The 20,271-nt window shown below is 38.4% G+C and overlaps 1 protein-coding gene across 23 annotated transcripts in view; it reads right to left on the bottom strand.

The window, feature by feature from the left end:
- The window catches only part of RIMS2 (regulating synaptic membrane exocytosis 2), a 596,440-nt gene that overhangs the window by 368,357 nt on the left and 207,812 nt on the right, over positions 1–20,271 (bottom strand). Inside the window, exon 4 of one of the 23 annotated variants that reach the window (XM_061171506.1) lies at positions 120–161. The exons of the other annotated variants lie outside the window; for them this stretch is intronic. Coding sequence (XP_061027489.1) covers positions 120–161 — 42 coding nt within the window. The remainder of the gene's footprint in view (positions 1–119; positions 162–20,271) is intronic. 23 annotated transcript variants of the gene reach the window in all.

The following is a 20,271-nucleotide window of genomic DNA, read 5'->3' as shown; positions in this document are numbered from 1 at the left end:
CCTAGATTCTTCAAGAAAGAAATACTGACTGCACATTGTCATTATATGAAAATGAAAAATGATAATCATTGGCACAACTATAAATGTGTTGTAGCAAAATATGAGAACAAATGAAATACTGTGCAATAATACTGGCCTCCAAGAGTTCCCATCCACAATCCCTTTCTTTCTTTCTTCTTTCTTTCCTTTCTTTCTTTTTTTATCCTTTTCCATTATGGTTTATTATGGGATATTGATATTGAATATACACAATATACACAATTCCTTTCTTTCACACAATTTCCTTCTACTCGTTACATCATGAAAAAAGGGAGGAGTGGAGACATAATAAATACATCAAAAAATTATCTCACCACATGTGGACGAAAGGACATCAATTAGAAAGTTGATACGATAGTCAAACCAAGATATTAGTTGGCTTGAATTAAAATGATCACAGTAAAATGGAGACAAAAAAAGACTAAAAAGGTAGATGTTGAATCAACCAAGACACAATGATTGATTTGCCACAAGGGTGAGAGGTAGTATATGAAGGTCACGAGAGGAATCAAAAATGACTCTCAGATTTCTTTCTTAGGTAATCAAGCAGATAATCTTAAAATCTGCTGAGAAAGAGAACCCTAAAGGAGGAGCAGATTGAGGGAAAAGGAAGGGGAAGAAGATGAGTTGTTGAATTTAAGGAGCATGTAAGATAGCTAGAAAGCCAGATAAGTAAGCAATTGGATATGTCACTATGGAGTTCAGAAAAGAGTTCTCAGCTAAAGATATAAATTCAGGAAGCATCAGCATGTTAGTAATGATTAGATGAGATCACCCAGAGCGAAAGTTCAAAGTGGAAAAAAAAGAGTCTAAGACAGTGTACCAGGGAACTAAGTTCCACATTGTCATCAGGTAAAGGAGAAGCATAAAGAAGAAAGAAGAGGAGAAGCCACAGAGGTAGGAGGAAATCAGGAAAGTGTGGTGGTCTCTAAGCCTTAATAAAAGACAATGTTTTAAGAAGAATGGTATGATCGGACTTCCCTGGTGGTCCAGTGGTTAAGAATCCGCCTTCCAAGGCAGGGGACACGGGTTCGAGCCGTGTTCTGGGAAGACCCACATGCCACGGAGCAGCTAAGCCCGTGCACCACAACTACGGAGCCTGCACTCTAGAGTCCGCGAGCCACAACTACTGAGCCTGCGTACCACAACTACTGAAGCCCGCACGCCTAGAGCCCGTGCTCCGCAACAAGGGAAGCCACCGCAATGAGAAGCCCGCACATCGCAACAAAGAGTATCCCTTGCTCGCCTCAACTAAAGAAAGCCCGCGGGCGGCAAGGAAGACCCAACGCGGCCAAAAATAAATAAATAAATAAATAAATTTAAAATAAATATAATAAAATGTAAGCTACTTTTACAGTTTATAAGTGTTCCCAGAATGTAAAAAAGAAAGGATTATGTGAAAATATAAATAAAAAGACCAATGTAGGTCTTGGACATAAACATAACCCCCAAATCTCATATTTTTTGAGAGAATAAAACACAAAGATGCACTGAAGCACTGGATCAAAATATATTTAGGCAGAAGGGGGAAATACTGCAATGAAAAAATCAAATTTTCATAATTCTCCCCATTCACATGACTCTAATTCTTATGAAGCAAACTCAACCAGAAGAAATGGGTTTCTTACCACTTTCCAGACAGAAATATTAAATCAACCTCAAAACTTTCAACCATGTCAAATAATTTATACAAATGAATTTCAGATATATACCACTGAAGTGAAAAAGTTATTTTTACATCACAACAATTTTGAGTTCATATATTCTGTAGTCTTACAGTCTTGGCTGTTTGAAAAAATATAAACTTTTTCTGAGAGATGTAACTAAAATTTGTCAATCCTGCTCTATGAACACAAATCAACTCTCACACAGAGAAAAGGAAGACTAAAATAGTTTTAAAGATTGGATAAACGGAAAACTCAATACAAATTTCAAAATATTACTGAGAAAAAATAAGTTGAGAACTAACACATAAGAATAGACAAACAAAAAAATGCTCGGGTGGAAATGTAATAAAAGAAAGAACTGAAAAGAAAAAAATGGCTGGGGGTTGCATCAGTAGAGAGGGGAGGTCACCCTTAAGTTTAATTTTCCAGTTCAAGCACTGTGTAATTAGGTAAGCACAGTGAGAACTGTTTCACCAGTAACCTTCAAACAAACCTTGAAAGACCTTTCCAGACAAAGAGCTCCAAATCATATCTCAGAACTTCCAACGGACATAGAAATAGTTGATTATAGGTAATAACAATTTTGATTCTCCACACTATTTATTTTTGTTGCATTATTTGCTTGAAAAAACTAGAGTAGCCATAGATTACTAAAGAAGAAATCCACAAGATTCTATATTAATATTCCTAACAGCAAACTGTATCCCAAATCTTAGGACCACAGCAATTTATCATGTATTGAGCTATCTTGAGATGCATGAGACTAATTCATTCTTTAGGATTCCTAGGGATAAAAGAGATCACACAAAATTAAAACAAAAACACTTAAGAGAAATACACACTAGTACCATTATTAAATACTGTACACACACACACAAGAATGGACATACATAATTAAAAATAAAAATGAGAATTTCTGGCTCCCCTGGTGGCGCAGTGGTTGAGAGTCTGCCTGCCAATGCAGGGGACACGGGTTCGGGCCCTGGTCTGGGAGGATTCCACATGCCGCGGAGCAGCTAGGCCCGTGAGCCACAACTGCTGAGCCTGCGCGTCTGGAGCCTGTGCTCCGCAACGGGAGAGGCCGCAATAGTGAGAGGCCCGCGCACCGCGATGAAGAGTGGCCCCCGCTCGCCGCAGCTAGAGAAAGCCCTCGCACAGAAACGAAAGACCCAACACAGCCATAAATAAATAAATAAATACATAAATAAATAAATAAAAACAAGCTCCTGCTTTAGGGCTTTTGTAAAAAAAAAAAAAAGAGAGAGAGAATTTCTGTAAACTGCTTACAAATTAAAAAATACATTTTGAAAACTGCTCCTGAGTTTTAAACCAAATTTCTCAATGGCTGCAGCAACTTTGCAGGTAGAGGTTACAGTCAAAAGATGCCAGGATCACTTCAAGAAAAACCCCTTTCCCAATCCACTACATATTAAACATATTCCTACCACTCCTGCTAGAAACTAAAGTCAGCAAAGATCTTTTGCACTTACTTATCAGGAGGAGCAGAGCATAGACAAACTCAAGGACAAAACCAGAGTTTCATATTGTTTAGGTATCTTTTATAATCCTGTCTGTGTATATTTAAATACTCTATTGGTGATGAAGCAGGAGACTACTAAAAATTTAATCTCCAGTCTAGCAAATCTTGAAAGTGTAGTCTAGTGACCTTAGTGGGGTCCCCAACACTCCTTCAGAGAATCTGCAGGGTCAAACTATATTCATAATAGTACTAAAATGTTATTTGCCTTTTGGACTTTCATTTTCTCATGGGTGTACAGTGGAGTTTTCCAGAGGCTACCTTATGTGTGACATCTCAAGATAATAAATACACAAGGAGATAAAAGAGTCCAGCTGTCTTCCACTAAATCAGACATTAAAGGGATATGCAAAAATGTAAAATAATGCCAATTTTCTCACTAAATTTTTCTTTTCTTTTTGAAATACTTGAAATGTTAGTTTTTATTTACATTTTCATTTAAAATATTGAAATATTTGTTTTATATTACTGCAGAACACATCATCACACACTTGGTGGTAGCTTAACAAAACATGTATTTATTATCTTACAGTTTCTATAGGTCAGGAATTCAAGCATGGTTTAAAGGGTGTAATCAAGGTGTTGGCCAGGCCACATTTCTTCCTGAAGCTCAGGGTCCTTTTCCAAGCTCCTATGATTGTTGGCAGAATTCAGTTCCTTGTGGCTCTAAGACTGAGGCCCCATTTTCTTGCTGGCTGTCAGCCAGGGGATGCTCTCAGCTCCTAGAGACTCCACCACATATGCCTGCCATGTGATCCTCTCATAGCCCTTTCACAACATGGTAGCTTACTTCTTCAAAGCAAGCAGAAGAATCTCTTACTTCAGTCTAAGACATAGTCTTGCATAATGTAATATAAGCACAGAAGTGACTATTCCATCATTTCTGCCATACTGTATTAGATAGAAACAAGTCACAAGTTCCATACGTACCCAAATGAAGGGTAAACTCTTCACAGCTCAACTTAGAATTCTATCTACTCCATATGCAGTGGGTTTACTGTTATTTTTAAATTAATTAATAAAGATATATTTTAATTTTTTCTCAGTTTTTATTCCTAATATGATAAACATCAATAAATATAATCCATATAAACAAACGCTCTTTGAGGTCCTCAATCATTTTTAAGACTGTAAAGAGATCTCAAGACCAAAATGTTTGAGAACCATTGCTCTAATCTAAGCTGCCTCTTATATTTGCTGCCTCTTATATTTGACACATGATAAAAGATAAGAAAACAAGGGAATTCCCTGATGGTCCAGTGGTTAAGACTCTGTGCTTTCACTGCCATGGGCACAGGTTCAATCCCTGGTCGAGGAACTAAGATGCCACAAGCTGTGAGGCGCAGCCAAAAAAAAGATATGAAAACTTACTTTCTGCAAGTAGTGTTTCTATTTTAAAACAAACAAGCAGTAGTCATGCTCCCAATATAAAACGAAATTTTAAATTTAGGAAATGATTCAAGTTATTTAGCTTTCCATATCATATTTAGCTTAAAAATTTGAACTATAATCATTTACTTTTACAAATGTTTAAATATTCCCCATCCAATCCCATACTTTCACAATTTCAGGGAATTGTAGGAGCGATCTTCTTGAGTAGATAAAAACATGTAGGTTCTATGCATAACTGGAACAGGGATTGTTTATCTATAGTAAAATGCAAGAAGTTAGAGAATATGAGCACAGATATTTCAGTGTAAATGAGTACAAAAGAATTCAAAGACCCCACCATGATGCTGACTACTATTATTCATGTTATTATGGATTGATGAATTTAGATGCCTGAATCCTTGAACAATTAAAGATATCAAATAGGGAAATGTATCTTTATCTTTATTTAAAGCTTGGACTCCAAATCCCTATTTTTTAACTCTAGTGAGATATGCTAGCCTTTATATGAGCCTTGAAAAGACTATTCTTGCTCCTTAAGTTTCAGGACTAGATAAGACAAATATAGTGGCTGGCTCCTTAGTCTCACTCTTCTTCCCCTTTGATCTTCCAAAGGGTACTTCCCAATTGTTTCATCTCAGGCCTGTCTTATCACATCAGCTATAAGAGATGAAAATACACAGTGCAAAAAATGGAAGTAGGCATTTACCTCAAAGCACTTTCATTGATTACCACTTTACTCACTTTACTAAAAGATCTGAGAAACACTTCTACACTCACCAACACTCACCCTTGCCCACCTCAATATGGCAGTCCAATTTCATAGCCCTTATCTATCACATCCTTGACCAACATCAGAACTGCTTTACTTGATGTATATCAGGAGAGCCAAAGAGTAAAGGGAGAGGTGGTGAAATCCCCTAGAAGTAAGTACATAACATTAATATTGTCATAAAAGCCAAACTAGAAGCAATATACTCCCACAGCTCACTGTGCAGACTCACACATACATTTCTACTGCCAATATATCTGTAAAAAAAATCTGTGTAAAAGGATTATATGAACATTTATGCTAATATTAGTTTAAAAATCATTACAATTTATTAAATTTTATATGTTTAATGCATGAGTGACCCAAGTAATTCAAGATACATATTATTGTTGGAATGAAAAAAAAGTCTCAAAAATGGTCATTTTGGTGTTAACCAATCATTTTCTCAGCAGCAACTTAAAAAAAAGTGCTGCTGCTAACAAAACCACCACCAATACCTAATAAATTACCCCCATCTTAATGTCTTACTAGCTATTCTCTCCTTCTAACTTTACTACTAAAGCATTTTCCTTGATATCGTTATCAAAACCAATATAGAGCTATATTTTGGAAGTGAATAAAAGGCACTCAAAAGAAACTTGTTAAAAATGAATTTATAGACACTTTCAAGAAAGAGTAAGTAATAAGTAGAGTCTCAGTCAATTAAATGTCACTGATTAGGAGAATGGATATTGGTTTATAATATTTCAAGTATGACCGAAAAGCAACTACTTCAAAAGTGACCAGTATAGTCAAGTCATGCTCTAAAGAAAGTAACAACCTCCCTAGACTGCAAATAAGAAGAACAAAACAAGTAGACAGTAGACTAAAAGGCAAAACTTCTATAAGGCAAAGTAATTATGACTGAATTACACATAAAGTAAAAAGTCACCAAATCCAGCCAGAGACACAGAGGAGTGGTCACTGAAATTATCCCAAGGATACCAGCAGATATAAAGGTGAGTTGAAATTGGAATAAATACAGTTCTAAGATGTAGATCAATAGGGAACATGGAAAAGGTTAAAATGGAAAGAAGTATCCTACCAAAAGGTCTTATTCTGTCTACAGTATTTTAAAAGGAAGACGATAGAATGATTTTCAAATGATTAGTGAGACATTCCCATAATGAATACAGCTGCCATGGCTTATAAAACTAGACTGTAAAAATATCCATATGCTCAAGAATAAATAAGTAATCTGAACAGTTCTATACCTATTGAAGAAACTGAATTCATAGTTTTAAAAACCTAGCCACACAAAAACCCCAGGCCCCTGGCATCAGAGACAAATTCTACCAAACATTTAGAGAAGAAATAATGACTGTTCTACACAAACTCTACACAAAGTTCTTTCTACACAAATTTGCAGAAAATTGAAGATAGAAAAGCACTTCCTAACTTATCTTATGAGGCCAGCATTCCCTTGATACCAAAACCAATGACATTGCAAGGAAAAGGCACTACACACCAATATCCTTCATGAACATAAACTGAAAAATCTCTAACAAAATATTAGTAAGTCAAATCCAGCAATAAATAAATAGAATAACACCATCATGACCAAAAGGAGTATCCCAGGAATGCAAGATTGGTACAATATTTGAAAACAATCAGTGTCATTTCATTCTACAAACAAACCAAAGAAGAAAAATCATATTATCATCTCAATAGAGGCTGAAAGAAAGCAATTGACAAAATTCCACAGCCATTCATAATAAAAAAAAATTCTCAGCAAACTAATAATAGAATAGAATTTCCTCAACTTCATAAAGGACATCTATGAAAAACCTACAATTAACATCATATTTGATTGTGAAAGCCTCAAAGGATTCACCCTAACACTGGGAATAAGACAAAGATGTCATTCTGACCACATCTATTTAACATTGAAGTGGAAGCACTAGCCAAACAGTATAAAAGATGGAAAGATACAGCTTACAAATTGAAAAGTAAGAAATAAAGCTATCTTTTTTACAGGTAACATAATCATCTATGTAAAAAACATAAAAGAATGTTTTTAAAAAAATAGTGTGGTACTGTCACAGGATAGGTAATTAGACTAACAGGACATTAGAGAGAACTCAAAAATGGCCCAACTGTATTCAGGAACATGTTATAAACAGAAGTGGTACCAAAAACCAGTGGTATGCAAATGAATTGCTGCTGCTGGGAACACTGACTCACTGTACGGGAAGAATAAACTTGAATTCATACTTTACTATATCCTCACGTGAACTCCAGATTGATTAAAGACATATAAGAGAAAGGTAGAACTAAAAGCTAACAGTATATTTAGAGGGTCTTGGGTGAGGTCTGATTTCTTAATCATGACTAAAAGATGACAAACTGTAAAGTTAAAAAGTAATACATTTTACTACATCAAAATATGAATGTCAGTTCAACAAAGAGACCGTAGACAAAAATGATGGGGAGCTAATTCTTTTCAAATGGGCAAATAAAAAAACAATTCACAGTAATGTCAACCCAAATAGCTAACAAGTATATGAAGAAATGCTTGGCTCTATGTAACCAGGAGATTGCAAATTAAAACCAAAGTATCCTTTAATATCCACCAGACTGGCAAAAAGCAAAAGTCTGAATAATATTAAATATTACTAATGATATGGGGAATCACAAACCTTCAAGCACTGCAGGTAGAAGTATGGACGGAGCCATTCTTGAGAACAGAATCAGTGAAATAAATTTATATACACCCTATATCACATAATTCCACATCTAGTTATACAGACTACAGAGAAAGTCTTGCATAGGTCCACGAGGAGACATGTTACAAGGATGTTCACTGGTTCACTGTTTGTAGTAATAAGGAGTTTTCACATAGCCTAGATTGTCCATCATTAAAGATTGTCCATCATTAATAGAATGTCAAATAAAAGATGGTAGATTCACACTAGGGAATATAGATCAGTTTTCTATTACTGCCATAACAAACTACCACAAATTTAGCAGTTTAAAACAACACCAGTTTATTTTCTTATAGTTCTGTAAATCAGAAGTCTGCTAGAGGCTTCAATGGGTTAAAATCAAGGTGCTGGCTGAGTTCCTTTTTGGAGGCTCTAGAAAATCCATTTTTTGCTCATTCAGGTTGTTGGCAGAATTCAGTTGCCTCGGTTGTAGGACCAAGGTCACCATTTTCTTGCTGGCTATAAACTGAGGGTGGTTCCCAGCTTCTAGAGGGGGTTGAATTAACTCATGGCCCCTTTCTTCCATCTCCAACATTCAACAATGGTCAATCAAGTCTGTCTTGTGCTTTGAATCTCTACTCCTCCTTCTTCCATCTCTTCTCTTTGACCTAGTCAGGAGAGGTTCTCCATGTGATTAGACTGGACCCACCTAGACAATCCAGGATAATCTCCCCATTTTAAGGTCCATAACCTTAATCACATCTGCAAAGTCCCTTTTGCCACACAGACTAACATATTCACAGGTTCCCAGGGATCAGGACGTGGACATCTTCGGAGACCACCATTCTGTCTACCATAGAATATAATGCAGCAGTCTGGAGCAATGAATTAATATTCCTACATGTATCAATCTTTTAAAATGCAAGATCTAAAGCACCATATCATTTATGTAATTTAAACACATACATACACAATGCAACATTTTAAATTATTCAAAGATACATATTTAGGTGAAGAAACACAATAGAAGCCTTACACAGATCACTGAAGTGCCATAAACTGATAAACAGGATTACCAAAACTCACTACATCTGAGAACCAAAATAAAACAAAGAGTGGCAGAACTGACACTGATGATCTAGGAATACCTACACTACACAAATTTGCTTTCCTACTATTTTTATATCATGCTGTTATCTTCTTCTGTCTTTAAAATTCCTTCATTAAAATTCTGTTGAAGTTCTAACAAATTTACAAAACTTTCCCTAAACTGCCCTATTTGGTTCCATCATTTAGATTTGTTCATTTAATTCTCTGACTACTTCCATATATTTCTAAGTTATATTTTGTTACATGTTTTTACCAGTTTCAAATAGTTATGTTTATATAACTACATCATTAATCCTGACTTACTTATTAGATAATAAATTCTTATGGCACAGTGCATCTTTTACTGTCTTTGTATTTCTCCGTATAAACTAGTGCTATAAATAAAGTATATACTCAATAAATATTGTAGGCTAAGTACCTGAAGTAATATTTGTTACAATATAGTTCCATGGGGAACTTTCCATAAGTCTAAGTACTATGCAGTGTTTTCATTAGATATCACCTAGAAATCCTCCAAGAAGAATAGGGAGATCATGTAATTTATCCTCCACACAAGGATACTTTTGAGAGTGAAATGGGTGCTCTTAATAATTATGCTTGAAAAAAGGTATAAGCCAGAATAGGCTCTGACAAAATGGTACATAGGTCACCCTACTCAAAAATATATTGAATAACATGGAAAACAGCAGTACCTTAAATCAAATTCTTTAAAGTGAAGCTAAAATGTGACCGGTCAAAGCAAACAGACATAGAATTTCTTTTAAAATATATTAAAGCACTTAAAATTCCCCATCATCATTGCAGGTATCTAAGAAACAATAGAATTCTAGAGATCAATCTTACATGTAACAACCAATAGTTAGTTCTCTTATACAGGTTAACATGTTTTTACAAAGATATTACCAAAAAAAAAAAGAAAAAAAAGAGTCTAAGAGACAGAAAAATACAGTACTTGATTCCATAAGTAAATTTAATGTTTTTAAACTCACAGGATAATTGCAACAGGTAAAAGTTATGGGAAAGATAGCTATCTGCTTGTCTTTTCAATGATTCAATTTATTTCACTTCATTCCAGTTCAACTAATATTCAAGGAGTGCCTACAATTTCTAGAACCTAAACTAGACATGCATGGATGCAAAGATATAAAAGAAAGTATGCCCTCAAGTTGTCCAAAACAAAGTAAGAGGTAAAAAAAACACTGATAACAAGTACACTAAAGGTCAGACAGTGCTAAGTGCTAAAATATACAAATATGAAGTATAGATGTATATACATATATATATATGTGTGTGTGTATACATATGTGTCTATGTATACACACACACATATATAAAGGTACCGTATATACCACATATATAAAGGTATAAGCAAAAAATATAATTCTTAATGGGAAAAAAGTAAAAGAAAGCTTCATGTAAGTAGAGACGGGGACTTGACTTTGAAGAAAAAGTAAGATTTAGGCAGACACACCAAGACACACCCTTACCTAAGGATCTTGGCCCTTGCTATTTTTCTGCCTGGAGTGTTCCTCCCCGAGATATCTACATGACCTACTCCTTCACCTCCCTCAAGTCTTAACTCAATGTTAAGGCCTTCCCTTACCTCTAATTAAAAATTGTTAACCATCCCCCTCAGAAATCCCCATCCCTCCTCCCCCCGTATTATTTTCCTCTGTAGCAGGGCCTGGGAGGTGCCAGCGACAGGGTGTGCCACTCACATCTACGTGAATGGCTCCCTCTAGCGTTCTTCTCGGCACAGCCCGTGAAGTCGAATGCACAGGCCTCAAGCTGTATTGCTATCCAGTATACTAGTTACTTCCTATTCTTTTGTCTTCCCCAACTGAAAAGCAATCTCTGTGAGATATTTTGTCTATTTTGTTCATTGCTATACCCTCAGCACCTAGAAATCTGTCTCTCACACAATCAACACTCAATAAATATTTGTTGAATTAGTGTAAACCTAGAGAGAACAGAATTCTAAATAAGAGGAATAGCATGAGCAAATACTTAAAATTTTAAGAATGAAGGATTTTTTAATTCATTAGTTATCTGCTGTAGCTGTAGGTTGGTGGGGGGAGAGAAAAAAAGTGGTGAGTGATGAGGTTAGAAAGGACAGATGATAGTGAGCCTCAAAAAGTAGAATGGGGGCTTCCCTGGTGGTGCAGTGGTTGAGAATCTGCCTGCTAATGCATGGGACACGGGTTCGAGCCCTGGTCTGGGAAGATTTCACATGCCGCAGAGCAACTAAGCCCGTGAGCCACAACTACTGAGCCTGCGCGTCTGGAGCCTGTGCTCCGCAACAGGAGAGACCGCGATAGTGAGAGGTCCGCGCACCGCGATGAAGAGTGGGCCCCGCTTGCCGCAACTAGAGAAAGCCCTCGCACAGAAACGAAGACCCAACACAGCCAAAAATAAATAAATAAATAAATTAATTAATTAATTTTTTTAAAAAAAGTAGAATGATAGGGTTTTGAGTCAGAAAAAACAATGTTTCAATTGAAATTCTACTTCTAATTTTGGAATCTTGAGAAATCATTGCCGTATCAGAAGGGGTCTCTTAAATCCCACCTTACAACATCATTATGGAAATTAAAATTCAATGCCTTAAATTTTTTCACAGAGCCTAGAACAGAGTAGGTACTCAATAAATGTTAATTTCCCTTAGAAAACTAAGGATTGGAACTTTAAGTACAAAATGGGAAGACATCAAAAGTGAGCAAATAGGGCTTCCCTGGTGGCGCAGTGGTTGAGAATCTGCCTGCCAATGCAGGGGACACGGGTGCGAGCCCTGGTCTGGGAAGATCCCACATGCCGCGGAGCAACTGGGCCCGTGAGCCACAACTACTGAGCCTGCGCGTCTGGAGCGTGTGCTCCGCAACGGGAGAGGCCACGATAGTGAGAGGCCCGCGCACCGCGATGAAGAGTGGCCCCCGCTTGCCACAACTAGAGAAAGCCCTCGCACAGAAATGAAGACCCAACACAGCCAAAATTAAATAAATAAATTAAAAAAAAAAAAAAGTGAGCAAATAAATGACTTCATCATATCTATACTTAAAAAGCACAGTTCTGGAAACAAAGCAGAATATGTAGAAAAGCAAATAAACTGAGAAGCAGGAAGTCAGAAAGAAAGCAAGACACAGTTAATACCTAAACAGAGCAGTAACAAAAGTGGAATTACCCAAAAACTTTATATGAAAATCAAGAGGAAGAGGATTAGGAAATAATACCTAGGTATCTTAACTTGGGCAGCAGGATGACTGGTGGTGCAACCAGCAGGGCTAGAGAATGACCAGAAAGCTGCCACTTTGGGAGGAAACAGACACAAGATTCAGAACACTTTGATTCTGACATATTTATGGAACAAAAGGGAAGACTGCACAACCTGCAGTTGAAAATACAAGTCTGGTACATGAAGACCTCAGAACTAGAGATAAACATTTTGGGGATAAATATCATATTTGAATATGAAAGGCAATGATACACAAGAAGTGCTGTATCTCACAATCTCAAATGCCAGCTTAATCCACGTATTAGTCTACAACCGACTCTGTATCTAGTTCAGGTAGAATAATCACAGAATTAACTTGTCTTGCTTTTGCGAAGTACTTTCACCATCTGGTGGCAAAAATTATAAATACAGGTTAATTTTTAATCATTCAAAAGCTGAGATGATCCCTTACGTGTCACTTGGCTTATCAATAGCATTTCCAGCAATATATTACACGGAAAGGATCTTTCATTCTTCATTTCTATCATAACTGCTATTTCTCTTCTCATTTTTACTCTGGCCACTAACACATTCAAAGTATATAACTGGAAGAAGTATTGGTAAAAACATAACCTTTCAACTCTCCAGGACTTTCCCACTTCTTCATAATTCACTCATTGCATAGTCCAATATACACCACAAGACAGTTAAATAACTATGAAATTAAGGGTATTACTAAAGCTCATGTTGCCAAGTTTCTTGCTTTCAACAACTAATAGTTTGGATTGTTTAAGGAATAAAAGGGTTTTTGAAACTAGATACATGCTTTGAACAAACTGATCAATAGAACAGTACAGAACACCTATAAAAATATAACTCTCCCATATAATTCAATATGTGATAAAATGGCGTCTCAAATCAGTGGGAAGAACAGATTGACCATTCAATAAATATAGTAGCCAAAGGGGTAATCGTGTGCAAAATAAAGTAAGGTTGGATCTGCATCTCACACCATACTTTAGTAAATTTCAGACAGCTCACTCTTTTACAATGTAAAAGTAAAATCATAATGGTATTAGAAGAAATCATAGCAATATTTTTTAATCTTAGTGAGGAGAGGGCCACAACAAAGGATTAGACACTTCTCCATTGAAGATATATAAATGATCAATAAGCACAAGAAAAGATGATAAACATCATGAATCATTAGGGAAATGCAAATCAAAACCACAATGAGATAAAACTTCACACTCAATAGGATGACTATAATCAAAAAGACAAGACAGAAGAATCTAAAACATATGTCCACACAAAAACTTGCATAACAGCATTATTCATAACAGACAAAAAAAGTGGAAACAACCCAAATGTCCATGAATTGACGAATGGATAAGCAAAATGTGGTATATCCGTACAATTAAATATTACTCAGCCATAAAATGAACAAACTACTGATTATGCTACAACATGCATGAACCTGGAAAACACTGTGCTAAGTGAAAGAAGCCAGACACAAAAGGCCACATACTGTATGATTCTATTTTTATGAAATGTCCAGAACAGGCAAAACCATAGAGATATAAAGTAGGTCAGTGGTGTCAGGGAGCTGATGGCAGGGGAGGATGGGGAGTAACTGTTAATGGGTATAGAGTTTCTTTTGGGGGCGATGGAAATGTTCTGGAATTAGATAGTTGTAATGGTTGCACAAATTCATAAATCTACCAAAATCCACTGAATTTTGTACTTTAAAGGGGTGAATTTTTTTGCAAATGAATTATATCTCCATTTTTTAAAAATACAGAGAGTCGTATAAGAAAAAGTATTCTACTACAGTAAAAGGTGTACTTATGTTTATACATTGGAAAAAGAACAATATAAGCAAAGTCAAAAGATAATAACAAACTGGGAAAAAGTATTTGCAATCTGAGGTAAGCAGACTTCTAAAATAACCCCTAAGATTCCCACCATCCAGTGTACACACCTTGTGTTATCCCCTTCCCTGGAGTGTGGGCAGAACCTGTGGATATGATGGGATTTAACTTCCATGATCAGGTTACATTATATGACAAAAGTAAGGTGATTTTTGGATGTAATTAAGATACCTACTCCGTTGACTTTAAATTAATCAAAAGGTAAATTATGGAACGTGAGCCTGATCAAGTAAGTTAAAAGATAGTTTATAGAGGTCAGAGAGAGAAGTCAGAGAGACTCAGAGAAGCACAGGGATTCTCCTGTTGGTTTTAAAGAAAAACTGTCATGCTGCGGGGAGGGACACTTGGCAGGGAACTGTGGGTGGACTCTAAGAGCTGAGGCCCTCAGTCATACAACTGCAAGGCACTGAATTCTGCCAACAATCAGTGAGACTGGAAAAGGACCCTGAGCATCAGATGAGATCGCAGCCCCAGCCAACTCCTTGATTTCAGCCTAGTGAGACCCTGAGCCGAGGATCCAGAATAACCTGTAGCCTGACCTTGACCCACAGAAACTGAGATAATAAATTTATGTTGTTTTAAGCCACCAGGTTTGTGGTAATTTGTTACACAGCATTAGAAAATTAATATACAATCCATTCCACAAAGGGTGATTTTCCATAATACAAATGGAGATGCTAAAAATCCATTTAGATAAAGACTGACAACTCAATAGAAAAATGGGCAAGCTATATGAAGAGAGTTCAAAGAGAAAAAAGAAATCTAAACGGGGGGTTCCCTGGTGGCGCAGTGGTTGAGAATCTGCCTGCCAATGCAGGGGACACGGGTTCGAGCCCTGGTCTGGGAAGATCCCACATGCCGCGGAGCAACTGGGCCCGTGAGCCACAATTACTGAGCCTGTGCGTCTGGAGCCTGTGCTCTGCAACAAGAGAGGCCGCGATAGTGAGAGGCCCGCGCACCGCGATGAAGAGTGGCCCCCGCTCGCCGCAACTAGAGAAAGCCCTCGCACAGAAACGAAGACCCAACACAGCCATATTTTAAAATTAATTAATTAATTAATTAATAAAAAATAAATAAATAAACAAATAAATAAAATTAAATATATTTAAATAAGTAAATGCTCAGGCACAACAACCCAAGATGTCATAATAAAGGAGTCAGATACTTACACCTACATGAATGCGGTCAACCTGTGCCCCACTCAGTAAATGTGTCAAAACAGTATACTCAAATGTGGAACGATGTTGCCCCTAAAAACCACAAAGGTCCACTAAGTGTTATGCCCCTTAGTGACGGAGCTACAAAGGACAACTGCCACTGAGCTATTAAAGGACACTGGTGTTTCCCTCCCTAATATATCTCTGGATGCCTTTGTGCTTTGCTACTGGTCTCCACTAGTAAGTAGTATTGGCATCACTTGGGAGCTTGTTAGAAACACAGATTCTTGGGTACTACCTCAGACCTATCAAATTCAAATCTATATTTTAACAAGATCGTCAGGTTAAATGGATGTAAATTAAAGACTGAGAAACCACTGGCACTCCTGGGAGACATAGTAAGGGAGAGGGTAAAAAAACTGCACATAACGAAAAAAGGGGTTATTTCAATACGTATTTTGAAATTTAAAAAAAACATATTTGAAAATCTCTAACAATATTTTGTACCTAAGTTGATAATAAACACTTGCCATTTTTATGAATAAATGAATTAAGTAAATACTCATTAAATCAAAGCTAAGGTCTAGAGCCAACTTGGTATTCATTCACTCAGTAAATACTAAAGGTCTATGTGTAAAGCACTGTGCTAAGATCTGTGAGAGAAGTAAAAAGTCATAAAACAGGTCAAAACCACTGCAGTATATAGTTAAAGATTAAACTAAAGCTCCTAAAAAGAAGGAAATGTAACACACTTTTCTCTCAAACATACTTCTAGGTCCATAGATTTAAACTTAATTAAACCAAAGTTTCTCTTTTTGAGGCCACTGTTTTCCGAATGGCATTGAAGAACAAATTACTAAGAATACTTTAAACTGGAGTTATATTTTTTATGAGATGCTCCATTTTACTGTCCAAGTCAAATACTGTTGAAAGACCCATTGTGGTAAGAATGGAGAAAAACATGGGGAGAGAGAGAGAGAGAGACAGAGACAGAGAGAGAGAAAGAGAGAGAGAGGAGCGGGAGGTAAGGCTAACAAGAAAACAGGCTTAACTGAAGTAATTTAAATAGTAACAAAAGAAAATGAGCAAAGAAAGGAGAAATTTCAACACCACTAAGGGAACTAACTACTTACTCTCTTGGGCACGAAAAGGCAAACTTTTTTTGTAAAGGGTCATAAAGTAAATATTTTAGGCTACGAAGGCCATATAACATGGTCTCTTGCAGCTACTCAACTCTTATAACTACAATGGTAGCTGAAAGCAGCCATAGACAATAAGTAAACTAATAGATGTGACTGTGTTCCAATAAAACTCTATTTACAAAAGACAGATGGCACAGATTTGGTGCCAGGGATGTAATTTGCTGGTCCCTTGCTCTAGGGGGAAGAATTCAAAAGGTTCAAAGATACATGCCTAATAAATTAATATAGAATCTGCATTTAAAAAATAATAAACCACAGGCTCTTTCTTGCTGATGGTAAGGGGAATTAAATTACTCTTGAAGAGAAAGTACTTTCCAAATAAAACTTTATACAAATTATAACCAATTCCATTTTCTAGGCATTACTACCAAATCTGATATTAAACTCTAACTTCTTCCCTGACTATAAGTAATTCTTATTAACAAAAGAAGCTATTGGTCTGACTTGTATGAGGTTCAGAAAGCAAGAATATAATTACAGGATACACTGAGTCATTAAGGTGTGCATTTACTAGTTATAGCTGTCAAAGGCACCAGGCAAAAGAAAAAAAGGAACTACTACACCTTGCTTCCCCATAATGGGTCAGATTCTACTGTTTATTCAGGCTAGTAGTTTGTCATTGAAAGAAGCATTAAGAGATAATATTGAAAGAAACATATTTGTTTTTATTACCACCTTCTTCAAAGACTAGAGATATGCTTCTAGCTTCCCTACAATGATGAATTAATTACTCGTAAATTTGCTGGATTTATTTTTAACATCCATAACCTCCTGACAATATGCACTCCAAAACTTACTAATTGATTATGTAACCCAGTGTTTTAGTTATTTCCTTTTTTCTTCCCAAACCAACCTCTCTAAAGTCCAAAGGAAACTATCTCATGCAGCTATCTAGTTTTTGAAGGAGTCTGTTCCCATTATCCATTTTATTGTCATTCATTCATTTAAAATCCTATCTCCATTGGTTATCATCTATTTTTTTCACCCAAGCTCATATACCTTGACCATTTCACTTGCCATTTTACAAGTTTTCTTGATTTCTAAAGTCCTTGTGTAGCAGACACTGCTACTGTCTCAACCCACGTTGCCGTATCCTTCACTGTTCCCCACATAGCAATGTTTTTTTACTGTATTTTTAATATTCTGCCTGAGTGCTTTCTCTGGCACAGGAGCATGCTTGAGCAATGAGTTCTAGAGAGTTAACAACCCCAGGAACAGCCCTAGACCAATAGCAAAGGAAAGTTATGGATAAATACCCCCAGCCTCCTTGCCCATTATATGGGATAACTTTGAGGTCATGATACTGTGCCTCCCAAAAGTCCCAGTAAGATTAAGACACAGCTGCTAAAAGAGGTTACCTGCTCTTGAATGCATCCAATATTGTATTCTTTCTCTTAACTGGATCATTTCCCACTTCCCTACAGGTAGTGCCTGGGATTGCCTTCCATATAAACTACCTGCTCTCAAATCTTTGTGTGCTTAAGGTGGTCCTCAATCTAAGATGGTCCTCTAATCCTAAAATTCCTGGGTTCCTGAGATTTTGCACTGAGACGAGTTCATAGCACGCCGGCCATGAAATCACCAACTGTTTTGCCCAAAGGTAGGATTACATTGTTTCACTTTTGCTAGTTTTCAAAAGATCTGGCACAGCCATCATTTTATTATTCTCCCAAGACACAGCAACACACCAGAGTGATGGCTTTAGCCACCCTCCAAAGTGACTCCCAGGTACCTTACCTGTTATATATAACTGAGTGCTCACGTAATAGGAGCGGGTATGCCTCGCACCAAGTCGTGCACAGGAGAGGCTGGGACGCTGGTGTGGGGTGGGGCATGGACGCAGGGGCGCGGTCCGGTCGGTAGCTGGCCTCGCTCGGGTTCTTCGGGCTCGGCTGAGCCCCTCCCCCAACCCTGCATACCTGAAGGCTCACAGCCCTCCAGTTCTTGGCCAACACTCCCCTCGTTTGGGTTTGGGGCTTGAGCTTTTCCATCCCCAGCACCTGGCGGGGTGTTGGGCCAGGGAAGCCTGATCAAGTGGCCGACAGTGGCTGGAGGGCAGCACCACCCCGCCCAGCGCCGGACCTCAGGCCAGCAGCCAGAGTCCAGGCTCCGCAGAAAGGCAGGTAAGGGCTGTCGCTGTGTAAATGGGCGGGGGTCAGTTGCCCTCAAGTTGGAGGAGGGTCTACATCACAAAACCTAACTCAACTTTTGTTACTAAGGGACTCGTGTTGAGCAAAATCTGATGTTAACTTTAAAGGAGAGATTTGTTCTTCGCCTTCAAATTGTAATAGGGGCGGGGCGGGCAGGCAGCCCTTAGCATTCCACCCTGAATACCTGGCCAGCGAGGCCCTTAGAACAGCGGTAAGAGGTCCCGCTCTGCCAGCAGTCAGCCTCGCAGCGATCCTCCGGGCAGAAAGTGCCGTGAGCGGTGGATCGTGGCCTTCTCCTCAGGCCCTCCAGGGCTCGAGGCCCTCCGGCCTCCGGGCTGGTGGGTGAGCTGGGGGGCCCAGGACAGGCTGAGGGCTGTGCCCTGCAAAGCTCCAGAGCCCTTGCCGTGGCCGCCCACTGGCTGTGCCCAGGCCTTGACCTAATGGCGGCAGCAGTCTCCATGGGTCCCAGTCAACGGAGGCCTCAGCACCTGGAGTATATGGATACTGCCACTAAGGTAACAGCTTCAATCAGCTTCAGTCTGTCCATTCAAGTTTTGAAAATTGGTACAGCTTAGATCAGTTGTCTACCCCCCTAAGAGGTGGCCGGAGGTCAGGGGTAAGTTGCAAGAACACTGCACATCATTAGTTCAGGTCCACCTCTGCGGTTGGGGCTCTTCTCAAAGAAGGACAATTGTTGTGAGCTGGGAATTCACCTGACGGGTATTTGCTACAAGTGATTCGCTCCAGTTAAAGTGAAAAGCCTGAGGGCCAGCTGGGTCCTGGGCACTTGGCTCCCTCAGTGATGATGGCTGGGCAGGGTCTGATAACCCGGCCCTGAGGGCACCACCAGCTGAGATCTGCCTCTTCAGCCGGGCCTGGGCACTGGCAGGAGGACCCAGACTGGGTGCTGGATGAACGCTCCCGGGCAGGGTAACGGCCCGCGCAGGGACCCCCTCCTCTTAGCCAGGGCCTGGACCCTGGAGGGAGAAACTGGAGCCTTGGGACCTTGCCCTTTCTTGTCAGAACAGGGAAGAACATTCATTTTGGTGGAGGTTTACAGGAACATCGTTATCTGACCATGACCTGACCTCAAGAACAAAGGTTCTGACACCAAGAAGTTTGACAACTAACTATACCCCTCCCTCACATTTCCTATAAAAGGGTTTTGCTGAAAGCTTACGGGAAGTTCGGGGTTTGGGGGGCCTGAGCCACCCGTCTCCTTGCATGGCCCTGCAATATACCTTTCTCTGCTCCAAACTCTGATGTTTTGGTATTTTTTGGCCTCACTGTGCATCGGGCACACAGACTTGCGTTCGATAACGCTCAGAACCCACCATCCTATAAGTACAGTTTAGATTTGTTTTTCCACAAAATGCATGACTTTCTACTTGTTCACACGTAAATGTATCTGCCAATTCTAGATAA

The sequence above is a fragment of the Eubalaena glacialis genome, chromosome 17 (assembly GCF_028564815.1).
Source record: "Eubalaena glacialis isolate mEubGla1 chromosome 17, mEubGla1.1.hap2.+ XY, whole genome shotgun sequence".
NCBI lineage: Eukaryota > Metazoa > Chordata > Mammalia > Artiodactyla > Balaenidae > Eubalaena > Eubalaena glacialis.
Note: the sequence above shows the minus strand (reverse complement) of the source record. Positions and strands in the feature narration are given on the sequence as shown.